Source organism: Mytilus galloprovincialis, chromosome 9 (assembly GCF_965363235.1).
Source record: "Mytilus galloprovincialis chromosome 9, xbMytGall1.hap1.1, whole genome shotgun sequence".
Taxonomy (NCBI): Eukaryota; Metazoa; Mollusca; class Bivalvia; order Mytilida; family Mytilidae; genus Mytilus; species Mytilus galloprovincialis.
In genome coordinates, this window is record NC_134846.1 from 1,000,529 (window position 1) to 1,025,680 (window position 25,152).

At 32.5% G+C, this 25,152-nt stretch overlaps 1 protein-coding gene across 1 annotated transcript in view; it reads left to right on the forward strand.

Moving 5' to 3' along the window:
* Positions 1 to 2,085: 2,085 nt before the first annotated feature.
* The window catches only part of LOC143044197 (cGMP-dependent protein kinase 1-like), a 110,837-nt gene continuing 87,770 nt past the window's right edge, over positions 2,086 to 25,152 (forward strand). The window contains exon 1 of the mRNA XM_076216094.1: positions 2,086 to 2,635. Within this exon, the coding sequence (XP_076072209.1) occupies positions 2,283 to 2,635 (353 nt within the window). The 5' untranslated portion in view covers positions 2,086 to 2,282. The remainder of the gene's footprint in view (positions 2,636 to 25,152) is intronic.

The following is a 25,152-nucleotide window of genomic DNA, read 5'->3' on the forward strand; positions in this document are numbered from 1 at the left end:
ATTTAAAACTTGTTAAAAAATAGGAGAAAGATACCAAAGGGACATTCAAACTCATAAGTTGAAAATAAACTAACATCGTCATGGCTAAAAAAGGACAACCAACAGACAAAAAATAGTACACAAAACACCAGATAGCAAACTAAATACTGAACAACTTCTTGAACCCCACTTAAAACTGGGGGTGATCTCAGGTGCTCCGGAAGGGTAAGCAGATCCTGTTCCACATGTGGCATCCTTCGTGTTGCTTATATTAGTACAAACTCGACAAGAAATCTAATTCGGTAGGTCATTTTCAGCAAATTAAATGGGCACGTGATTTGTGACATCAGGAACATATCCGGGATACAATCCCGACTATGTATTGTCTGCACTTCTGTGATGGATGTCATTGTATGTCACCCACACCAATGAATTCCGAATTTCTTTGAAGTGTAAATACTTCTGTTAATTTAGAAATAAGAAGATGTAGTATGATTGACAATGAGACAACTCTCAAACAGAGACCGTGAATAACATAGGTCTTCTATTAACTATCATAAATGATATCGTACCTGAATGTCTTTAGTTCTAAAACCTTTTTCATTAATCTTTGAAATTCATTAAATTTACAATATCCCTATTTTGAAATAAGTGTTATTTTCATATTGTTGTTTATGATCGTATAATTACTATTTCGACGTTCACGAAATGTTGTTCTAAAGAAACCTTCAATCGTCAGATTGGCTTGAGACAAAATGTTTGGATATACAAAACACATAAAATGTGTATAAGTAACAAAAAAAGCAAAAGGGTAACAAAAGTAAACAGAACAGTTAAGCAAAAATTATGATTGCATACTAGAATCATAAAAAAAGTATTTGCAAATCACCCCCTTTCAATTGTGACATATGGGACATTCGCGCTAAACAGCTGATTCCCTCAAATATATATATAGCAAATTATTTATTAATATAATTCTTAAATTTATAATTAGCTCAATCTTCTTAATTCTATAATTTAAAATTGTATATTTTGGTAGCTTCACTCTTAGTTATGAGGCAATTAGAACTGTTCAGATGTTCTGTGTTTAGTTTCGTTTTCTTTATCAGCTGGTTGCCTGTCTCAAGGTTGAATTATTTTGTCTGTGGTAGTCTGTGTTTCCAGGCAATTTTGACTGAGTACCGTCTTGGAAGAACATTCTTATTGGTTTCCAAGTTAATTTGTTGACGAAACATGAAATACTTGTAACTGTACGTTTAGTGGGTTAGAAATATGTGTATAGAATGCAGGCTGTTAATATATTACTATTGTTATATATGGTAATCCCCAAGTGTTCTTCTTGTTTCCAAACCTCATCGTTTATAAGGCTGAACTTTCTACTCGTATAATGTATATTTCAAAACCTAGCCTCCCCCTTTCCATGTTTTCTCATAATAGTACTACTTTGTGTATAACTATTCTTAAATGAGAAGTTTAAACAGATCGAGTACGTCTTATAAACCTGCACGTAGGCCTGTATACTAATTATTATATTTTTTAAAGAAAAAAATATCAACTCAAACTTCACTTTAGCTAAGTATTAAACCATTCTATCATTTTGGTTTGTACTTTACCAACTTCAAAGTCTATCCTCAACGTTCATTTCCGTTGATAAAGATACAAACAATTAAAAGTGAATTAAATTGAAAACGATTAATTCCCTGATTATTGTAACTATTCTTTGAAATAAACAATCTTAGGGGAACGTTTTGATAAGAGGGAAATGCGCGCTGAAAATGAATTAATAATATTTTCGTTGTTGCAGAGAAATAGGGTAACTTGGAGAATATTTATCAAACCCTGCTCTCAGTAAATGATCAAGTTGATCACTATGATTAAATCTCGATTTGACAGCAGTCAAAACTAATTTCTTTTCCTTAACCTTAAGTGATGTTGGATTTAAGAAGATTTAAAAGTTTTCGTGTAATTAAATGGTTATTTATGTACAATACGCCACAGGTAAATTAAATTTGTCCAAAAGAATGAAAGACAAGCCAAATTCGATTTACACTACCTGCCCTTGGTTGTAATCTTCAGGTCATGTGACATATGGTCGTACAAAAAAAATATCGGTGTATATTTCAATGTTGTAATCAGCTGTGCGTTCTCTGTACTCTGGGAAACTATTATCGTAGTCTGTTTCAACTTAAACTCGTATATTTTTGTTTGCGAATCATTATGTGAATGATAGATAAAATGGTGTGAAGGAAGTATAATTTGTATGTTAATTGTGATTATTATTATTGTGTGTATTTTATAGTATAATGAGTTTCAAATTGAATTCAGTACGAGCCGGCTCTATGAGTCCGCCAAGAGTCGGCAGAAGCTCTGATCTGGATAATAATAATCGTAAAATGACCACCATGCATGATTTACAAATTCTGATTAAAGGAAAGGATGAAAAAATTATGGAATTACAAAAACAACTGTCCGAAAAGGACGAACACCTTCAAGAACTTCGCAGTCAGTTGGATAAATATCAAAGTGTATTTGGTCAAACTTTTAAGCAAGTAACAAAAGGACCAAGAAAGCAAAGGGCACAGGGAATATCAGCTGAACCTCAAATGGTACAAAATCTAGTCAACCAAGTTTTCAAGAAGCACTCAAAATGTACAAGGTAGGTTACGAGACTTAATATTAATAAGACACAGTTACGTCACCGCAAATTGTGATCCATCTTCTTAGTATTCATTTATTTAAAACAGAGAATTGTCCCTTGTTCATTGTTTAAATTATTAAATTGTTTATTATTGTTTAAATGATTACTAAACAACGTAACTCGTGATAATTATCCAGTCACCCTCTTCAAATTGTATCGACAGGCTATGTGTAAACAACGGAAAATTACTCTTTCCTACCACCTCTTAACGTATAAACACATAGTTTGTTAATTCGTACATAAATGAAGTGTATAGAAAAAAACCACTTTTCGTGTATTTACTCTAGTCAAGTATAAGATACAGATTTAGCAGACACTTAATTTGGCTAGTGGTTGTAATGCCTTGAATTAAGGTAAAGCAGGATTCGTCTGAGAAAAGTGTAAACATTATAAAGGCAGAATGAACTGGTATGGATACAAAACTTAGACGATATACATGTTAAATGTGTCAAAGCGAAGCCTGGGGGTATACCATTAAAACATTACAATGACGGTTTTGTTTTGGCAATGTGTGTATAAAATACAACTTTCTGATGTAATTAAAAAGGACGACTTGTTTTTCTTTGTAAATGTACTTTTATTATTTTTTTGCCAACAATGGTTTCTTTTAAACAATCAGAATGACAATATGACTGGCCTGTACCTTATCAACCTTGTTAGTGTAGTAAAGATATAGTGAATGACAGAAGTGTATTTGTTTTCTTAATCGTTCTTAATAAGACAACACTCACATTTTATCTGTCAAAATTTATTAAGAAAATGGGAAAATTATTTGATCAATTTCAAACATTACAGTTTTGTTTGACACTGTCAGTTGGTTTCAGTGGTCGATTAAATTGTAATTTATTTACAACAAAATTGATTTGAACACGAATATTATGAAATGAACAAAACCAAACCAGGAATACAGTATGTGTATCAGTTCACATTCATCAATCATTCTTTTGTGAATGAATTAAATATTTTATAAACAGCTTTGAAGAATTTTGAAATTTATGATGTGTTTTACGTCGTTTTTTTTTTCGGTTGTAGAATTTAAGATTAATTACATGATATTACAATATATGTTATATTTGCATTATTTATAAACGCATTTCACGTATTCAAAATTAATCAATATCGATACAAATTTACACAGTTGTAAAATGTATTGAAACAGAAATATATGTAAAAAATAACTACAACAATCGTTTGGTTTGTTAGTTCGCTTTTAAAGAGTTTTAAACTGCAGCAGTTTGTGGATACACAAAATTTGTAATTAAGGAATTTGCTCGACTCCGCAAAGAATATACCCTAAAACAATTATATGCAGACTGCTGTTCCTTTGATTGACAGGTAATGGTCAGTTATACGACGAATGTAACAGGTAACAAGTCACCAGATGTCCACAAAATACATGCATCATGCAGTTATTTATTGGCTAGGTCGGCGTTTTTCTATATTTTATTTTTTGCGCTAATATTATAGTTCTAACGAGTACCGACCCTAGACCCAATCCCCAAAGGCTACATTGGTTTAGGATTCTTCCAACTGAAAGAAAACGATACTTTATCATCATTCAGGCTTGGATCTGAAATATTGGTCAATTATAATTTATTGTTTTTATGGGAGAAAGTAGAAAGGATTTTATAAATACATGAATAATATGTCATATAGTGAAAAGATCTGGTCCAGTTTTAGTACATATATGCATCATACACTTATGTTAAAGTTTTAAGATACTGCGATAAGTATTAGTTAATAACGTTCCAACTTAGCCTTTTCAGTGTCGAAAAGGGATACAAGAATAACAAAAAGTAGTTTTTGCTTATGTGTATAACTAGATAACGACGACATCAAATGCCCCTTCTTCAAATTACTTTGCTTTTTCGTCTTACAAGACGTCCACTACTGTTTCAAAATGACTTTATTTATAAGCTTTTATGATCTTTTAAATCCATTTGAGGCATTTAACTTGTGTTTATTTTCCTTTAGTACCTTTTATCCTCAATCTTCTTCTGACATAACATAATTGTAACACTAGGTGATTTAAGGTCAAAAGATAAAATACTCATCAAGGATGTAATACTATGTTAATTTCTGTTTGACAAGATTTATATCAGTCGCCCCCTGGTCACATTTTTATTATCACGTGACCTTTGTAATTTCTTCCAAAAAGTTCCAGAAAGTGACATTCGGATACATTGTTCATTGGCAAGTGGTTAAGCATCTACTTAAAGATCGCGTTAATTTTCCTGAAGTCTCTACTTAAGAGAAAGTGTAGCTTTTCGAGAAAGCATGTATACCGTGGGAACCTCAGTTGAATTCAGGTCGAGCCGTTTCCGTCCTTATCCGAATAAGGTCAAGGTATGCTTAAATTTGTACACATATAGGTCGCAAACTTGACCACGAGTCATAAATACGAGATATTCTAGCAACTGTGCCATGACGAGAGTATTAAAGACACCATTAATGTACCGAGACAATTTCTTTTACAGTTGGCCACAGTTTGCCTTTGTTCCCACAGGAGATAGGGAGAGATTTATAAGCTAGGTCTAACAATGACGCAATCTGTATAACAAAGTATTACAAATCGTATTAATGGAGCTAGCTATTGCACTCAGATGAAGTTCATGTAGTCGCAAATATTAAAAACACACCCAAAGTATGACTATTTGATATGAAATCTTGGCATAGCTCTAATATCGGTGACTGCACCTTATAGAAGTTGGTATTTTACCAGACTTACAAGAACCTTAACGACTGTGCTTCATTTTGAAGGCTTAAAACGTCGTAATATGCATAACATACATGTACCATTAACAAGTCCGACCTGTGACTGTTATTCGCAAACCTGACGATTGTTTTCCCCAAGTCGCTAGTCAATATTGTATATGTATATTTAACATTTGAATGTCCTGGAGTTTTGCTGTGATACATGTCACTTATGTATATAAACACATCATCTCTTGACAATTTGTGAACAAATATTTTGATTGTAATGTTTAAACTGATTGTGATTCAAGATGTTAGGACTGATTACGCTTTAAGAAACCATTTAAAACATTTACACTGTATAAAACGGAGGATAATGATTTTCAAACAAGATTGTTAAGTTTGGAGGAAATGTGGTTGTTTGTTTATATCAAGCACTTGTCAATAAAAGCGACTATATACAAACACAATTTATAAATATCTTCATTCGAATATAGAATGGTTTATCGTTCATTTTGATGATGTTCATGGTTTTGTGCAACTGTTGCAGCAAGCAAAGTGTTATTTTAATTAAAGTTATAAATAATAAAAACAATTTATTATCTGGCGATACGTTTTTGTTCAAATTTCTAAGGTGCAACACGATTTTTTTTTAGAGTGTTTATAATTGAAAGATTTTGTGGTTCGCTTTGTAAAATTTCAGGAACTTTTCAGTGAGTCAATAATAGTACTCCAAATTTAAGATAAGGGAATTTTTGTTGTTCTTAATAATATTCATATCCGTTTTGGAAATAAAGTATGCCGTCAAAATGAGTGATACGTATTCGGCACTAGTCACACTTGTGGCAGTGTACTTAGAATATTTATCAATTAATCCTCTTCTGAAAAATACATAATTTTGTTTTTCGAAAATTCCCAGCTTGAGTTTCATTGGATAAACTCAGTTTAAAATTATTAACGTAATACAATACAAATAACTAGGTTAAACCTTTGAATGACATATATTACAAAAGTGGTAGCAACACTTTTTTTCAATTACAAATCCGACTTTCAAGGGCTTACACTGTTTCAAGCACCTACTATGGTCATCCAGTTGTTTTCAAATTTTTAAGTATTCTGTTGTTATTCCGTTGAAGTACATGGATATCAATGACCTTTGGAAATCACGGTGCAAAGGTACTTGCAATGTCGAAACATTTTTTCTGTTTATATGCAAGCAAAATTTCTGAATAGCTATCATTCCGCTGTTAATTCAACATCAGATATTTTGAATAGTCAATTCGCTAATGAAATAAACAACACATTAAGTGTGCTTGATGTATGACTGATAAGAATTTCGACTCTATAATAATTTTGGTTAAAAGTCAAATGGTAATAAAATTGAGAATGGAAATGGGGAATGTGCCAAAGAGACAACAACCCGACCATAGAAAAAAACAACAGCAGAAGGTCACCAACAGGTCTTCAATGTAGCGAGAAATTCCAGCACCCGGAGGCGTCCTTCAGCTGGCCCCTAAACAAATATATACTAGTTCAGTGATAATGAACGCCATACTAATTTCCAAATTGTACACAAGAAACTAAAATTAAAATAATACAAGACTAAAAATGGTTGTATGTTGACTGGTGAATGTGCAGTTGAAAGATACCAACGGGACAATCAAATTCATAGATCGAAAATAAACTGACAACGCTATGACTAAAACAGAAAGAGACAAAAGAACAGTGCACAAAATACAACATAGAAAACTAAAGATGAGCAACATGAACCCCACCAAAATCTGAAGGTGATCTCAGGTTCTCCGGAAGGGTAATAAACAATGTAGAATACGGAAATCGACTGAGAGAATGGCGGACAAACATGATTTTGACAGCCACTAATTGCACCCAGTAGGGATCAGGCAATCTGATATTAAAGAGTTTGTCATTGATAAAGACTGACCGTTCGTAAGTGTAAAAATAAAACTATAGTAATCTCATATACTATCAATTTGTGATGGTAAATTGTGACCTTGACCTTTCCTTCAAACATAGAGAGATTTACACTTTTTAGTTATCAGACAGAACAACTGGTTTTACGTCAGACTCCTCCAGGGAAAACTTTACAAAATTGACTTTATTTAGGTTTATGAGTTACTGGTAGACTTATTACAGACATACAATTGTTTCCAACTATTTGAACGTCATATTCTTAATCGTATAGGTATCATTATCAGTTAAATTACATGGTCGGAAATATACAAAGAGGTAGCAATTCATTCTTTCTTTCTTGAGTGCTTACAAGTATCTTGATGAACTGAATACAAGAATCATTTCAAGTGCTCAGTAAATACAAATTTAAAGCTATATCTGTTAAATTGTTAAAATAAACATTAAGAAAATGACTCTTCTGTGGTGTATTTCTGATACCGGAGTAAATAAAACTTCATGAAACTACTAATTATCTTGGATTATTTGATAACATTCTTTTATCATGGAGTAGTATTAAGTCTATGGTCTATTTAATTAGGTATAATACCCGAAGAAATGAATTAAGATTGCACAATAGTTACCGATAAGTTTTGAGAAGCAATTCTCAACTTGTTGTACGATTTACGTGTATTTGTAAATTCCCTATGTATTTGGGGCTATGTCATGCTTTTAAAATATATTTTACCAGAATTAATTCACAAAAAGACAGACCAGTTTTATCCCCTGCAGTCATATGTTCATACATATGGGATCAATGCAAATGCGTAGTTCAGATCGTGCACTGCTAACCGCATCACCTAAATGTATTGTTTTATCTGAAATGTAACACAGCCTCGTCTATTGTAAAAACTAAAGAATTATTCTAATTTGTATTACGTTCAAGATTTAATGATGAAATCAGGAGTTTTGTATTGCACTAGCCTATACTTTCTGTTTTACATTTCTAAAATGTTGGTTTGGGGATGTTTTGGTTTTGATTAAATTGATTTTCCAAATTTGGAATACATTCTACCGAATTTCAAGTAAATTTTATTGTCTTCATTAGGTCATACATATACGCTTTACTTTTATATGATATGGGAATAAAAAAAATGGGGGAAAAGGGGGTGGAGGTGACATGATCCGTAAATTGTTTTAAGGGATATATATATATATAGTAACTTTGTAAAGCTGATATATAAAATAATTAATTGCTTTCTGTATTTGTCAAATCCCTTTTAAATAAGGGAGCTACCATTTGATTTTTATGGGGGGGCTAGGATGAAATTTGAAAAAAATAGGCAGGACAGGAGTTTTGAGTAAAAAAAAAAGGCAGGATTAGACACTTGCAAAAAAAAAGTCAGGATGACAATTTAGGTAAAAAATGTCAGAATAAACTAATAAAAAAAAGGCAGGACCATATAGAGTGAAAAATAAAAAGGCAGGACATCCTAGCCCCCCCCATAAAAATCAAATGGTAGCTCCCTAAGGCAAAATGGGTATCAAACCTTTGCCAATTGTATAATTCACAATACCTGGTTGTTGGGCGACAATAACATACATTTCTCAGTAAGTATATTATTATTAATGACTGAAGACTATATCTGCCTAATATGAACATTAATATGTATGTGTATCTATTATTTATCTTGAATTATGGGTAAAACATACTGAACTTCGTTCGCCGTCCAATTAATATGTAAATTAACATGTACAAGTATACTGCAGTATATCAGCATATATAGACACCTAAGATATATAGGTCAACTTCAAATCATTCTACTGTAAAGTTGTTTACGACTGGATTTCTTTTTTATTGTACCTTCCATTGTTAATTGTTGCACCCGATATGCATAAATCCTTATCCAATGGTGTAACCAAAGATTAATAATAACACAATATTATCTCTTTATCCTTTAGGGACGACATCAAAAGTTCAATGTAGGATAAAAACTTAATTCACATAGTTTTTTCGCTGACCCCCTACCCCTCTTCTTAACTTAATTTGGGAAAAATTGATTTACCTATATGGATATATGTAAAATTGGTTTTATGTTATATATATGCGAATCGATAAATTGGTTGGTTTTATGTTCTATGCGGACCGATAATTATGTTGGTTTGATGTTCTTTGTTAATCGATAATTTGGTTGGTTTGATGTTCTATTTCGAACCGATAACTAAGTTGGTTTGATAATCTATGCTAACCGATAATTTGGTTGGTTTGATGTTCTATTTCGAACCGATAAGTAAGTTGGTTTGATGTTCAATGCGAATCGATAAATTGGTTGGTTTTATGGTCTATCTGAACCGATATTTAGGTTGATTTGAAGTTCTATGTGTTCCAATAATGCGTTTAAACGTTTAACTCTGAATATCTATCAACCTTTTTTGATCAGATTGCAAAGAACACTAATGTATGTGTCTGCATACACACTTCAACAATTTCTAGTTTGCACTTTTAATGTATTGGTATCTTGAACATACATACTTTTGTAGTTCGCCTGATCTTGAGCCTATACGAATTAACAAACTCTGCTTCTTTCAAAACTATAACCGCGGTGGTATCTTAAATATTCGTGTTGGTAGATTCTCTATTCGATACTAAACAAACATATCAACTACTTATTTTATAATAAAGATATCCACGAGTGTAATATTGATAAATGATATGTGAACTGAACTATTTTTTTATCTAGTTACATGGGGTGCAAAATACCGTTGTTACGAAATTAAAATTAAAATTGATAATCTAATATCATTTTGACGTAAACGATGTATTTTGGTTGAAAGGTAGAGGTGTAGTGACTAGTGAGTGATATGGTTTGAGGGAAGGGGGTGGAGTGACAGTCACGCTAACGGTGCTCCAAAGACGACAAGAGGTTGTTATTTAAACTTTGTATTTCGTCATAATTTGCATGTTACATACATATTTAGAAATGAACATACAGCAAACTACCGGAAAATATAGGATGTTACAATGAAAAGAGATATCAATTAATTATCAGTATTTGGTTCATAAAATCATCATGATGTGGTTTGAAAACAACATGTTTTTTCTCCTATTATAGTGTGAGACGTACACACTTATATAAGTATTGTGTAAGTTGAACATTTCATAACAAATTACCAAAAGCTACATTTTTGTTCAAACTTGATGACTATTGTCTGCGGGGAATTCGCATAATTATCATATTTCAGCTATCCCTTTTCTGGTTTAACTTCATACAACATAAGTAAATTTCCATGAATTAAATAAACACAAAACAAACAAAAAACTAAACATCAGCGAAATATACCTGCCCGTTAATTTGATGTATTCTTGTTTTTATGTCTGGTGTTTTAGTGGTCGGAAATTTTTTGACATTTTTTATTTTTAAAAACAAATTTACGATGAAGGATTATGTTGGGTCAGACATTGAAACGATGTCAAGTTATTATTGACCTCAGCTAAAATACCAAATTCTAGGAATACTCAGTTTCTTGAGGAAAAGTATACGCTGAATTTTACTAGTGTTTCCTGTGATTTACATACGATACTGATGTACCACTTGTAACTTATTTCATTGGAAAGGAGCGAATGTGTGATATGATTAAAATCACTAAACTTGTTAACAAATAATAATTTGTTTAAACGGAACAAATAAATCGAAATTAAATTACACAAAACTTGTGTAATGATTGATAAACACATTATCGGGTCTTATTTGGGTTGTTTAATTTATACAGTTTATTTACAAATCCTTGTTAAAAACATAAAGCATATTTACAAATACTTGGTTAAGTTGCCTGTCTGTAGCATTTGTTATATTTACAAATTATTGTTAAAGTTGCCTGAAACAAAGTGACAACTCTCCATCCTAGTCACTATGTATAAAAAGTTAACCATTATAGGTCAAAGTACGGCCCTCAACACGGAGACTTGCCTCACACCGAACAACAACCTGTAAAGCCCCCCCCCCCTTCCCCCTTCCCCAAATGACTTTTGTATAACAATTCTAGCAGGAGAAACAACGATCTAATCTAATATAAAAGAGGGAACGAGAAAAGGAACAAATGAAATAAATGAACATGTTTCCCAATTTTATTACCTATAATTTTACATATAAACTACTGTTTGGTGCTAAAAATTTGCCTTCTTCTCAATTCGTTGTACTTCAAGCACTTTCCTTTCTCTTGAAAAAACTACTTTCCAGTTCCCCAAAATTAATAAGCTTTTAATAAAAACATTACTTTTACTATATTACGTCCGGGATATGAATTATGCAATTTATGTTTGTCACCGCGTGGACGCTGAGCATCGATAAAAAAAAACAAACAAACAAATATAGTTTTCTTATAAACCGTTGGAAGATACGCGTGTAGCAACAGTTATGCCTTCTTCTGTATCAAAGTTATTTGATAAATGTAATTTCAAGACAATATGCTTTCATCTGAATTGACCCCATATCTTTCTTTTCAAAATAATTCGATTACTAAAAGCCTAATATAGTATATAAGTTAATCTTATCAGGAACAATCTCCGGGGATCTATTTATATAGGTATTTATTTCAAGATTTCGTTTGATCTGTTTGCACCTTTTGACTATATTCAATTTTGCACATTATATACATGTACTAAACCGGACTTCTTTGGTGTTGTCGGCACGAGTATGTTACGTGGTCGCTTGTACTGATACAAAATGAACCTTCATGAAATTAGTTCACGTTTTTTCTATCTCGAGATAAATCTTAGAGCACGATTAACAAAGTGTCCTTACTGAAGGTCAGTTTACAGAGTTATTATGTTGTCACTACAAGCAGGATATAGTGCATTTGGCGATTAAAGAGCACACGTCAAGTATCAAATGACTTGAATTGAGAAATGTAAACCAAAATTCGACAAGTTTGAAGTGCATTTCCGGGTGTACTCTGCTAGGAACGCACAAAACTTGGAGATGTGAAAAAGATGGGGATATAAAAGAAAGACCTTATATCGGTAAAAATTTATAAATATAACTGATCATTAATAAAGTTTGTAATACATGTGCCATCGCCAAAGTGCATGTTTAGTGATCCGTAGGTATCACACTATCAAAGACCACCATGCAGTCTAAAAGGAGTAATATACAACCAGTGATGCTAAAAATGAATCAATAAAATTGAGAATGGAAATGGGGAATGTGCCAAAGAGACAACAACCCGACCATAGAGCAGACAACAGCAGAAGGTCACCAACAGGTCTTCAATGCAACGAGAAATTCTCGCACCCGGAGGCGTCCTTCAACTGACCCCTAAACAAATATATACTAGTTCAGTGATAATGAACACCATACTAAACTCCAAATTGTACACAAGAAACTAAAAGTTAAAATAATACAAGACTAACAAAGGCCAGAGGCTCCTGACTTGGGACAGGCGCAAAAATGCGGCGGGGTTAAACATGTTTGTGAGATCTCACCCCCCCCCCCCCCCTATACCTCTAGCCAATGCAGAAAAGTAAACGCATAACAATACGCACATTAAAATTCAGTTCAAGAGAAGTCCGAGTCTGATGTCAGAAGACGTAACCAAAGAAAATAAACAAAATGACAATAATACATACTTAACATCAGACTACTAGCAGTTAACTGACATGCCAGCTCCAGACTTCAATTAAACTGATTGAAAAATAATGTCTTCATCATATGAATATCAGGCACAATCCTCCCCGTGAGGGGTTTAGTATCATACCATCATAACATATATGAGAAGAACATAACCCGTGTCATGCCAACAACTGGTTTATTAATAATAAATGTGTTTAGTTCCGATGCAAAGACCCTATAAGTGAATCAATATTAACGCCAAAATATGCAATCTTTAATGGCCTGACAACAGTATCGTAACTATATCCCTTCTTAATAAGTCTGTTTAAAGGTTTTGTTAGCTTCTGAGGTGAATACTGACATTTTTGTGCTTTATAAAGAATATTTCCATAAAATATTGGATGTGAAATACCTGAACGTATAAGAAGTCTGCATGTTGAGCTACATTTACGAATGATGTCCTTATACCGATGATAAAATTTAGCAAATGTTTTGACTAGTTTGTGATATCGAAAACATGCATACATTATTAAACATTAAACATAGTGAATGTTATGCGTTTTGAAAAGCTGTCCTGCATTCAGTTGGAATCTAAATGAATGCACAGACCATGTGTATAACATGGCTGAACCCTGACTCTTATTTATGTGTCTGTCATTGCACAATGTCCATGTGTCTGTCATGGATTCACACTTCCACATGCAGGTTCATTTACCAGTCATGGTTAAACCTTGTCGCATGATTGTGTGTTTGCCATAGTTAAACCCCGCTATATGTTCGTTTGTCTGTCTCAAATCATGAACCGTCAGTGGTTTTCTTTTGTATCTTATTTTAGTGCTTATTGTCACTGAGGAAATTTGGTAATGGTGACACATTGGTAGTTTCTGCTAAATTCACTATGACTCAGTTATAAACAGCATGTGATATTGTACACATGTGTATTGTTGACCTGATGCATATGTCGACCTTGATATGAACTTTGATTTTTGGTGTGGTTTGGTTGCTCTCTCGTTTTTTTAGACAAATTCTCCTCTTTTGGTCATTACTTTAAAATGACTTAGAGTAATTAGAAGAAATGCAATATTTAATATGGTGCAATAAAATTGAGAAAGGAAATGGGGAATGTGTCAAAGCGACAACAACCCGACCTTAGAGCAGACAACAGCCGAAAGCCACCAAATGGGTCTTCAATGTAGCGAGAAACTCCCGCACCCGGAGGCGTCCTTCAGCTGGTCCCTTAAAAAATATGTATACTAGTTCAGTGATAATGGACGTCATACTAAACTCCGAATTATACACAAGAAACTAAAATTTAAAAAAAAAGCCTACCACACTACATGTTTGAGATCATGATGCTAAATATAGAAACATTTCAATTTCCAAGGATAGTAGGGAATGACTGTATGTGTAGCACATATGCAAATGAATTGAAATTATTAAAAATCTAAAATGACAGATTTATTAATACACGTTTTTATTTCATCTAGAGACAAAACAACATTAATGAAATTCTTATACAACTTGTATTTCCGCTTGTCATGTTAATGACATGGTTTTAAAAGTAAATACATTCATGTTAAGTGCACGAATTACAACTTATATGAAGAAAAAGAAAAACACAATAATTTATGATAGAAAGAAAAAGCACTGATCATTTTCGGTTCGTTATCATTAGTATATTTTGGACGTGTAAACAGACAACAAAAAATTGTGCGTTCGTAGCAGCGCTAATGATCGTAAAGAACAATTAATACTCCAAAACATCTTTTTTTAGTCTATTTATTGCAAGATGTATTTGAAAACAATGCATGTGGCAAATTAATGGCTGCCAAGAAATTTTATAGAGGGTATACAATTATTTGATTTACATCGAACAAATAAAAGGTCATGAAAATGTATAGTATAAATCGCAATGCATCTTGTTATTTTTTTATGTATAAACGTTTTAAGCAATGATTACCGTATTTTGTAAGAAACGAAACAGTTAGTTCAATTTACAAACTTTATTTCATTCATATCACTCTTATATGCACTCTTCTTGGCGCCAAAACTTGTACATGAGACGACCATGAACTCTTCGTGTTCTTATGTCAGGGGTCAAAGGTGAAGGTCACAACTATAGTTCGGAGATTTGAAAATGTAGGCATCGTCAAGCCCTCAATATCACGTTCAATCTAATTCACGTAATATCCATTCATGACCATGTGGAGATTCAAAATCTTATGTTGACTGATTTCAAGGCACACGTTCAAGGCCACAAAATGCAAAAGAAAACTTGTAGACATCTACGATATCTACTAGTATTTACCACTGGACGTTAAGCAACCAATAATCAATCAATCAATCGATTTCTATTATTGTCGTTAATCTTCGTCAAACATAGTCATATTTATGCGTTACTGTTTATGAGAAACCTTTTTGTAAGGTCAAGGTCAGAAGTAAGATTTTAGTCTAGCAATACGATTAAAGCATCAATATTCACAAAACCAGAAAGAACACCATAAACACTTTTTCAGTCCACTAGAGTATTCGGATTCATTTCCCATACCCCATAGGTAATTGGTCAATCTAAAACATAACTTTTATAATACGAATTTAATAGATATTAATATAATATATTTTGCTAATTTATTTTAAATTGACTTGAAATTGCTTCATTACGTACACGATTATTAATTATCTTTCTTTAAGCGAAACATTCCAACATGCATTTTTCATTTTAATGACATAGAAATATTAGAACTGAGGTTAATTTATAGGCCATAGGAATGTAGCCGAAAGATACTCAAATAATAATATTAAAAGTTCCCTCTGCGTACATTGAACGTCTGTATTTGCCTGAATTTCAAAGAGAGTGTTATCACAAATTTAGACTCATTGGTTCAGAGATTAGGGAGAGAATGCCCATGACAGTTATGTGGTTTTCTTAATATATTATTTGAGTAAACGATGCAGATCCTGTTTTTATCAATCAAATTCAATCATAGTGAACGTGTGAAGATTAAGAATTTTATCAAGTCCCTAGGTCATAGCATCTAAAGATCCTATTATTAATGATTGTGATATTGAGGATATCTGGTATATAGTTTCCAGAGGCGGATTTAGGGGGGGGGGCAGGGGCCCGGGCCCCCCTTTTTGGGAAAAAAATTTGGTTTCTTATATAGGGAATCACTGAAGCGTGACTGGAGTGGGCCCCACTTAGGCAGTCAATGGGCCCCCACTTATGAAAATTTCTAGATCCGCCAGTGGTTTCCAAAGAAAGTAGAGTCATAATTTATCTCTTTCAATGTTGCAAACCTTGCACGACCCTGTAGTCATTCCAGTGAGTTGATGTATGGTAGACTTTGAAAATATACTGCTGATCAAAACATATTTAGTTATTAATCCAAACATTAAAGAAGAGCTAAATATACTGTAGTAGTATACAAGTCTTCCCTTTGCATGGGTGGCGCTGACGTATGCCCATAGATCCTTTTATTTGATGTCAGCGGGCAGAATACTTGTTAATGATAATTTGAAATTGATGATATTCTATAATGATATTCTACATTCATGTTGATATTTACGAATTATTAAACAGTGCACAATGTATTATATAATTCAGTCTAAAAGTGCACTTTTTGACAGTAAAGAGCATTTAATTTAGTATCCGCATATTATTTGAATATTTAAAGTGAAAATGATTTTTAATAATCTTTTGTATACTATCTGTAAGTAATTCCCATGGTCTGGTTTTCATATCATTACACCAAGAAGTAATCGCTTATATGTCGATCGTAAAATTGAACAGACTATGATTTCGTATCTGTAGGGTAGTGTAAGTGTCGAAAGGGAATTGGACCACACAAGGAGGAAGGGCTTTTTACCCGATTTGTTTTACTTGCAAGGGCAAAATATTAAAGTTGTCAATTCGTACAGAACATGTGTATTAAAAGGTATGCCGGTTCGCTCCGGATTACCAAGACTGATGAAGATTTCTCCCGAAATTCTTTTGAAGTTATCATCTCACTTCACACATATCTCTACATGCTTCGTTTTGTTTATTAAACTGGTCCGTACTATCTTTTCCACACTTACATATACAATTTAGCTGGTGTATTATTCATTCTTCCAAATAAAAAGTTTCTTGTCATTTGGATACAAAGAATAAAACCACTTGGTTTCATATTTAATTGAAAATTTGGTATCAGTATCAACAAGATTCGTTTTATCTCTTTTGATAATAGAATTTTAATATTGTTATTGATACTTTAACAAATATTCGTTTAAAATTTGACAAGATCAAAAACGAAACAGATACAATGTATTACTTGCCGTTTTAAATGGTTTAACTTAAACATTGTCCTAAAGTGGTTCATTAAATCAGAAGTATACATTCTGCAGGTGTGCATGTGGTGAAAAGCTACAGGGAATTGATTGTTAAATACATTTCATACTTTTTTTATTTCTCATTTTACAAAATTTGCGATAAAGATCTTTGTTCATTTTTTAATCACTAAGTACAATGACGTTGCATCTTTGATATGAAATAGAACAGTGTATTTTCACAGTGCTAGGAGGGACAGCCGAGGCACGAAATAAACTCATATCAAAAAAATTGAAGATGGGCTCTTTGTTTCACATTAGCTACGTCATGGCGTAAAATTTTGAATACACAATTAAGTTTCCATGATGTAGAAAAAGGGGGGTACTTGGTGACCATACTTCATCTACAGTTATCACTAGATTATCAGCATTTGATTTACCGTTACCGGATATATGTGTCATAACTGACCTCCAAATACGTTGATGACGATTTCAGAAACCCACTCAAAGCATAACCTGGAACTTAAACGGAATGTACATTATTGCTGAGATACCGTTAAACCATTTAGAAGAGATTACATCGTAGGTGCCTTTGCTAATGGTATGGGAAATGCAGATAGCTGCAAAACATAAACATTCTGTGCACAACAACAAATTTGTTATTTAATTATATACACTTCGGTCCATTTCTCTTTGAAACGGTATTTACAGTATATCATAATGTACCAAAACCTAATAAAGTCGCTCATAATATATACATTAATAACGAAAGAAATTCATTTCATTTTCTAATAAATTGCCGTTTAATAACTACTTGTGTAAATATTTTACACATAAATCTAGATAATCCGGACGTCTTTCATTTCGTTCCCGACCTTTGGTTTTTAGCTAAATGTATTATAGTTTCGCTACCATTGGCACCTGATATGGTCAAATAAGGATCGATTTCATTGAATGTTTTCGTTTGCCGAATGCAATAAATCGTGTAATTATGAATGTTATCGCCTCGTGTGATAATAACTGAAAGAACTTGGTATACTTGCTATTTGTTTTTCGAAAAGTTTCTATAACTTTTTCACCTCGTAAAGAAGCGATTTGATTTCAGTTTTGACAAGCGATCTTTCATGTTTTGAAAAACTGAAGTATTTGATGTTTTAGTGATACAACAGCTTGTAAATGTTATAGCATGCTCATGTATTGTTTCTCTTGATCATAATTTATTAATATCTATGTTAAAACAAGAGTTATGCAACTACTTTCTATTGATAATATCTATTTTGTTGTACTTTATTGATTTTTAAAAGCACATTTGAAAATTGCCGTATTTCAAGTAAAAGAACCATTTAAATAAAAACCATCAACAATAACCGTGTTTTCATTAATTTGACGTAGGGGAAGAGAGCCTATATGTCGAAATAAAAGGAATTTAATATATATACATTCAGGAATGCAAGAGGAATTTCTGTAAAATATATACAATGCACACATAGTTATCAGTGGTACCTTTAATAATGTTAAAAAGACTCGTATAACCAAAGTTGCATTTAAGTCAGTATCAATTTAAGATCCAAACTAGTCTGTGGTAGGATAGTACTGCTGGCAAGGTGTAAGGGCCTCAACTCGGAGATCAAAAACAGGTTAATTGGGTTCGGTTTTCTGATGACAAGTGCAGGAAAAATTGGCATTGCTTATAATACTGAAATGGATTTATGTAGTAGCCCAAAATAGATCGTACTTTAGAAAACTCTACTGAGTTATGGAGGAAATAAATCGTTATATTATGTTTACAGCTTCTTATTTATTTCAAAATGAAAGTCCAATATATTTTGAAAAATGGGCATTGATTATAAATAAATCGTTTAGTATAGTTTAATAGGGAAACACGGTGTTCTCCCTTGTTATTAACTTTCGAGAGTCAGTGGTTGTTATCCATCCGGCTTTTCTTGTTGTTTCCCTGTCCAACATCATGTTCATACAGATAAGTTATTTTTGAGTGGGTATTAATGAGGAAACACTGAAAAATAATCATTTTAAAGGGTTTATTGTTCATTCTAATAAGAAAAGTTTTCAGAAACTCCCCGAAAGTATGGTCGTTTGTTCGTATGAGCACGTCTTTTTAATTGTTATGTAAGAAAAGACACTTTTAAATTTCAGGAGAATGACAAGGTATGATTCTATTCACTGTTAATTCCGAATGAAAATAAATTGTTCAAGTGGTAATTTTTTCAACGTGTAAAAGGTTTTATGGCATTTACTTTGCTTCCCGTTGCTTGTATGCTTTTTGTGCTTTTAGTGGCCTGAGATTATTATTGTTCTAAAAAGATCCAGACTATGTTTCGAAATTCAAGATATATTGTTTTTTAAGTCATTTTTTCGTAAATCATTATTTGAAAAAACATATCTATACTTTAAGATATATGCATTAAACAAGATAAATTTGAATGTTAAAAGTTGCATCAAATGTTTACAAAGGTATTCTAATTATTTGATATGTTTCTATTTTTATTTCGCATTTGTCCTCCGGGCTGGTTGAAGGTTCTAAAAAAGAATTCGAGACAACCCAGAGATTTTTAGAAGTTTATTAATTACTTCAGGTCGATAATTACTTTTGTCATTTTTTAATTAAAAGAATAAAACATAAATGCGTCATCAACTTGTAAGATCGGGAAATTCTCGTACTTCTCTCAAGATGTTTCAAGTGCTTATGTTTTCTCTGGATGCATGACGGCAAGATGCTGTCAAAAAGATTAAGATTGTTACGAAATACCCATGATTCCCTCAACATCTTGATCTCAATCTTAATGATAAAAGAAAAGTAAAGTAAATATTATTATGACGTATGCGTTGTTTCGTATCCTGAGATGAACAATCTATCTTACTGAAAGAAAAGAATCATTTCTATAATAACAACGAGTAATACTCTGACATCTTTACACATTAATTAAGATATATCAAGCTTGATAGTTTTGTGCTTCAGACATATTTATACTTTCTAAATTTGTTAGTAAGAAAAAATAGTACGTTTTGACGACATCGTATACCTTGTTGGTACACATCAGATACTTTAAGATACATGTTAAAGTAAATTCAATTAGGTGGTTATGTCAGAAAAATCATGTATCTATTTTTTATTTTATTTTTCTTACAACTGCAAAACATTCAATGTGGAAGCTTTAAAATAGCTTCGCATGCAGTTATATCGCTTGCAAAAACACAACCATCCTTAACATCAAGTATTTTCTTGTCAGATGGATCATTAGTTCGATCTACGGAAGTGTCCACTAATATTTTTCGTGAAACCATAAATTAAACGATTTTGATTTGTCTTACAACACAATTTACCATAAATAATACATACATAATACGACGCAAAATAAACGGAAGGAACAACTAATTGCTGACACTTATTATGATCTATTATGTGTAAGTGGATTTCGATAATTCTTTGTAGATTTTTCGACCCTAAACTATTCGGACCATAGTTTGTTTATTTACGTAGATGTGGGAGTAAATTGTCCATTTAGTCACTATTGTGAATATACATACACAGTAATTGCTAGGTTGATGACATTAGTTAATTTATTAAATCGTTTATAAAGCCAGATGACTTAACAGAGATCCAATACTTTTTTCATCTTCAGGACTTCGACCCTTTAAAATTCATGTAATTCAACAAATGAAACCTTCACTGCAAAAACGTAAATAACGACAAAGGTATTCATACTATAGCTAAAAATAAACAACATAGAATGAAATTAAATTTAGATTTATGTTAAGTATACAATATAAAGAAGATAATTTTACTAACAATATTTTATAAAGAATAAAACGAAGATATCAAGGCAGCAAGCAAATGCAACAAATCGAAAAGAAAAAAAACAATTTCATAAAGATGACGAAAAAAACGCCAGACAAACAACATTCCAAATAAAACTACAGTTTAATTAAAGTGACACAAAAACACAAGGATGGACACAGAAGGGTCAGTATATTTAGCTAGGTGCTGCATGAAACATAAAATCATTTTCCATTGGCTACAGCATTAAATATAAAAAAGAAGATGTAGTATAATTGCCAATGAGACAATTATCCACAAATGACCAAAATGGCATGTAGGAATTAACAACTATAGGTCACCGTATGGCCTTCAACAATGAGCAAAGCTCATTAAGATTGTTACGCAAATGCTTACATGTATGTGACAATCAACAAAAACACGTATTTCCCATTCCAATATGATTTAAATTCTGATCCATATTAATTCGCGTGCTCTCAGAGGCGGTATAGGGGGAGAGCCCACCCCCCCCTTTTTGTGGCAAACATTTGGTTCATTATAGAGGGAATCACCGAAACATGACTGGAGCAGCCCCATGTTAGGCAGCCAGTGAACATCCATCTTAGCTAGCCAATGGTTACGGTCCACTTCCCTCCTCTGGATCGTAACCCTTGGCTAGCAGGGGCGGATCCAGCCATTTTAAAAAGGGAGGGGTCCTAACCCAGGACAAAGGCGGGTTCCAACTACATGTCCCAATTCAAATGCATTGATTGTCCAAAAAAGGGGGTTCCAACCACTGGAACCCCCCCCCCCCTTTTCCCCTCTGGATCCGCGCCTGGCTAGCGAAAATGGTGAACATACATCCTCTGATAAAACTTACTGGATCCGTCTCTGGCTCGTATATGTAGATGTAGGCATACGAGTATAACGAAATCAGAGAAATCAATTTTATATAATGAATTAGAATGCGCATACGTAAAATGGTCAAATAACAATAATTTACTTTAAAATTTGCAAATTGTGACTTGAATGGAGAGTTGTTTCATTTGAACTCATACCAGAGATTTTTTATGCCTTCACAGTTATAGTGACTTATATGAGACAAACAGAAAATAAAATCTTCCAGAAAGATAGTATCATGGTGAAATATTTCGGTATGTCAGATCAACGTTATAAGCTATAAACACACTAAGCCAGTATAGGGTGTTCGATCTGTCACATTTCTAAGTGCAATATGTTAAATTAAATCTGTGTTAGAGAATAAATAAATTCTTCTAGAGTCTTACGTCACTCTTTCAATGCTTTCTGTTAGGGACGGGTAGATTTCTAAAGGGCATGTAATTTTAACATTAACCGTAAGAGCATAAACACTAAATCTGTGTTTAGAAAATTAAAATCACGCCATAAATACTACAATTTACATGTAAATCGCTATGATCTAACATTTAAAATTATGTCTACTTCAATATAAATAGTTGAATGCTATTATAAAAATGAAAATCAATTGACCTCTTTTATAGAGTATTCCATATTTGAAGTGATTGAAGTTTGAATAGAGACGGAAGGTCGCGTGTATTTGACGAGATCAAAGTTGTGTATTTGGTCTGTTTTTTATTGTCAGTTTACAAGGATTTATCACTATAGTAAACACTTCAGCTACGATTACATATCAGGAGGCTTCAAACTTTTGTTTACACTAAGATTATGGGCTGGACTTTTATAGAGGACGACCATTTAACTTCAAATAGGGGGTAATGGTTTTTCCTAAAAGAATATTCTGATCCCCAATCAAGCAGATAACAAAAAAAAAAATATTCTGAATACAGATTTTCCCCATACCTTAAAGTTTTTTATTATGAAAAAAATAATTTGATTAATACCGTCGAAAAGCTGACTTAGAAAAAAGATAAAAGACAAACCATTTGTACTGAAGTTAGAAAACAGCTACTCTCTTTGGGTAAACAATACGATAGCAAATATATTTTTCATTTTTAGTCATCCAAATATTAGAATTGTCTAGTGACGTACAGGAAAGTTTTGTACTGTCTCTCCGCCCAAATATTATATATCTTAAACTCATCGTTGATATAGTCTTACCATTATTAGGTCTTTCCACTTTTCTGTGGAAAGACCTATTGTTTTTCTTCTGATTATTTTTTTTTTTTTCTTCCGCCTAATTTTGTTCTTGCGATAAATATTTGTATCGCAATATGTCGCTTAGATATTTGGTATATGATATCGAACAATTTATGCGCTTTTGAAATTAACCCTGCGTAACCGAATACTTTTCTTTGTAGGAGTTATCTCCCCAAACACTGTTTTCCTTGTGTCCACTACTCCTTCGCAACCGTAAAATATTACGACAAATTTATTTTATAAAATTGCTCATTATCTCCTTCGCATGATTTGTCCAATTTTGACCGAAGCGATATGAACGCTCCATATGAGAGTTATTTCCCCTTATGCATTTGATATAAGTGATATGCATTTCTATCTTGTAAACCATAAGTGATAGAGGCCTAGGATCTTTTGATTTGAGGTCCTTGGTCCAAAAAAATGAAAATTAGTTCAAGGTCAAAGGTCAAGGTCATATTCTAATTTTTGAATTTGGCTAATTTTCACTCATTTTTATTAACCTTATAAGATATCGACAAATTATTTTGACTAAATTGTTACTTGCGACATGTCGTAATTTAATAATTTTAGTTGAAAGGGTGCGTAGACAATGAATGTGAGTTTTCGCCCCTATCATATCTAAAATTATGTGTAAAGTGATATAACTTACTAACCATACATATTAGAGACCTAGGGTCTTTTGACTTGAGATCCTCAGTTTGTGATCTTGAAATTGAGGTCAAGGTCATAGGTTAATTTGACGTTCTAGATTTTAACCTTTGCTTTAAATTCATATCTATATATCATAAAGCCATATGAACTGACATTTTAGACTGATTTTTAATATTTTAATATCAAAATAGATATTAACTGGTGGAAAGACCTTCAATTGTTCTCTGAACAATTGGTTTTTAATATTATTTAAGGAATGACTGTAATATTTTTTCTGTCTATGAAGAAATAACATTAAAAATTTGGTGCACACTGAATAACGCGTGTAGCGGGTTATTTAACAGTGTGCACCACATTTTTTATGTTATTTCGAATAGACAGAAAAAATATTACAGTCATTTCTTATAATTTAATCCTAAATTCCATTTTAAACCGTAGAAAACCATGAAAAAACGTTGATGACGTCACGGTCACATGACTAAATTATGTCTATGGGCTCATAACAAAATAACGTCAGCCAATCAGAAGACGCGTTACATCCAAAATTAAATTATTAGAATTTGGACAAGTTTTGGATACCACTTGTTCTGATACATCATAATGTTTTTTTCCGACAATGGTGGACATCTGAGAATACTTAGATACATGTTAATATATAATTAGCTTCGATTATTACTACGTCGAACAAAGTTGAACATCCTTGCTTTTGCGATTCTCCTTTTTGGTGCAAATCCCTGTTCTTTGTTGCTGTTAATATTACATTTGACTTCTCCATCCCTGGACTTATGAGATGTGTTATCAATTAATAAAGGTCGAAATTCATAACTTCCATACCCCCTCCCCCCAATTTCTTTTTGTTTTTAAATAGTAGATTACTGTTTTTATGAATAATTAAGACGCAGAAATTGATTGATTTGTGTTCGTTGAACGTCCAGTTAGTAGCAATAATTTCGTCCATATCCAAGACGATGTTTTTTTTTACAATAACACAAAATGTCAAGTAAGCGTACGGGGATTGAGATCAGAATTAAAATTGCTATAGGAAAGAAAGTTGTGTTGATTAAAGGGGTAGAATTAGTGCCTAGTATAACATTTTAAGAATCTAGCCGATGTATATTCATATTTTATAGCGTTGAAAGTTCTTTGGTTGTGTACCGAACGAACAAGCAGAACAATTCAAGAAAGTACCTTCATTGCTGTTGAAAACCAGATATGCTGTTATTATCTTGTACGATCCTGGTATCAATATAGATAGAACAGAGTACAACAATTATCCACTTCATTAATCTTAATAATTAAAGATGCCATGCTATGTGTTTTATGAGAAGCTGTAGATAATGATGCACTGACGTACGGAACATTCTGTGAAACATTTTATCTATACTAACATTTATTAC